Consider the following 312-nt stretch of genomic DNA (forward strand, 5'->3'; position numbering starts at 1 on the left):
CTGCTGCTGCTGCTCTTGCTCTTGCTGCTGCTGCTGCTGCTGCATTGCTTCTACAGAGCGCTCGAATGCCTCCAGCTGCAGCGACAGCAGCTTCTGCAGCAGCGGCAAACACACAGGGAAAGGGGGGGCCCGGCAGCGGCCCTCAGCAGCAGCACAGAAGCCGAAGGGAGCAGCAAAGCCCCAGCACTGAGCGTCTTGCTTGCACTCCTGGCCTTCAAGTGCTTCGCATGCAACCTGCAGCAAATCCTGCTGCTGCTGCTGCTGCTGCTGCTGCTGCTGCTGCTGCTGCTGCTGCTGCTGCTGCTGCTGCTG

The 312-nt window shown here is 62.5% G+C and overlaps 1 protein-coding gene across 1 annotated transcript in view; it reads right to left on the reverse strand.

Moving 5' to 3' along the window:
• Nucleotides 1–214: 214 nt before the first annotated feature.
• The window catches only part of EMH_0025990 (uncharacterized protein), a gene marked incomplete at both ends in the record, with an annotated part of 8,060 nt that continues 7,962 nt past the window's right edge, over nt 215–312 (reverse strand). Inside the window, one exon of the mRNA XM_013502553.1 lies at nt 215–310. Coding sequence (XP_013358007.1) covers nt 215–310 — 96 coding nt within the window. The remainder of the gene's footprint in view (nt 311–312) is intronic.

The sequence above is a fragment of the Eimeria mitis genome, genomic scaffold (genome assembly GCF_000499745.2).
Source record: "Eimeria mitis Houghton genomic scaffold, Emh_scaff951, whole genome shotgun sequence".
Classification (NCBI taxonomy): Eukaryota; Apicomplexa; class Conoidasida; order Eucoccidiorida; family Eimeriidae; genus Eimeria; species Eimeria mitis.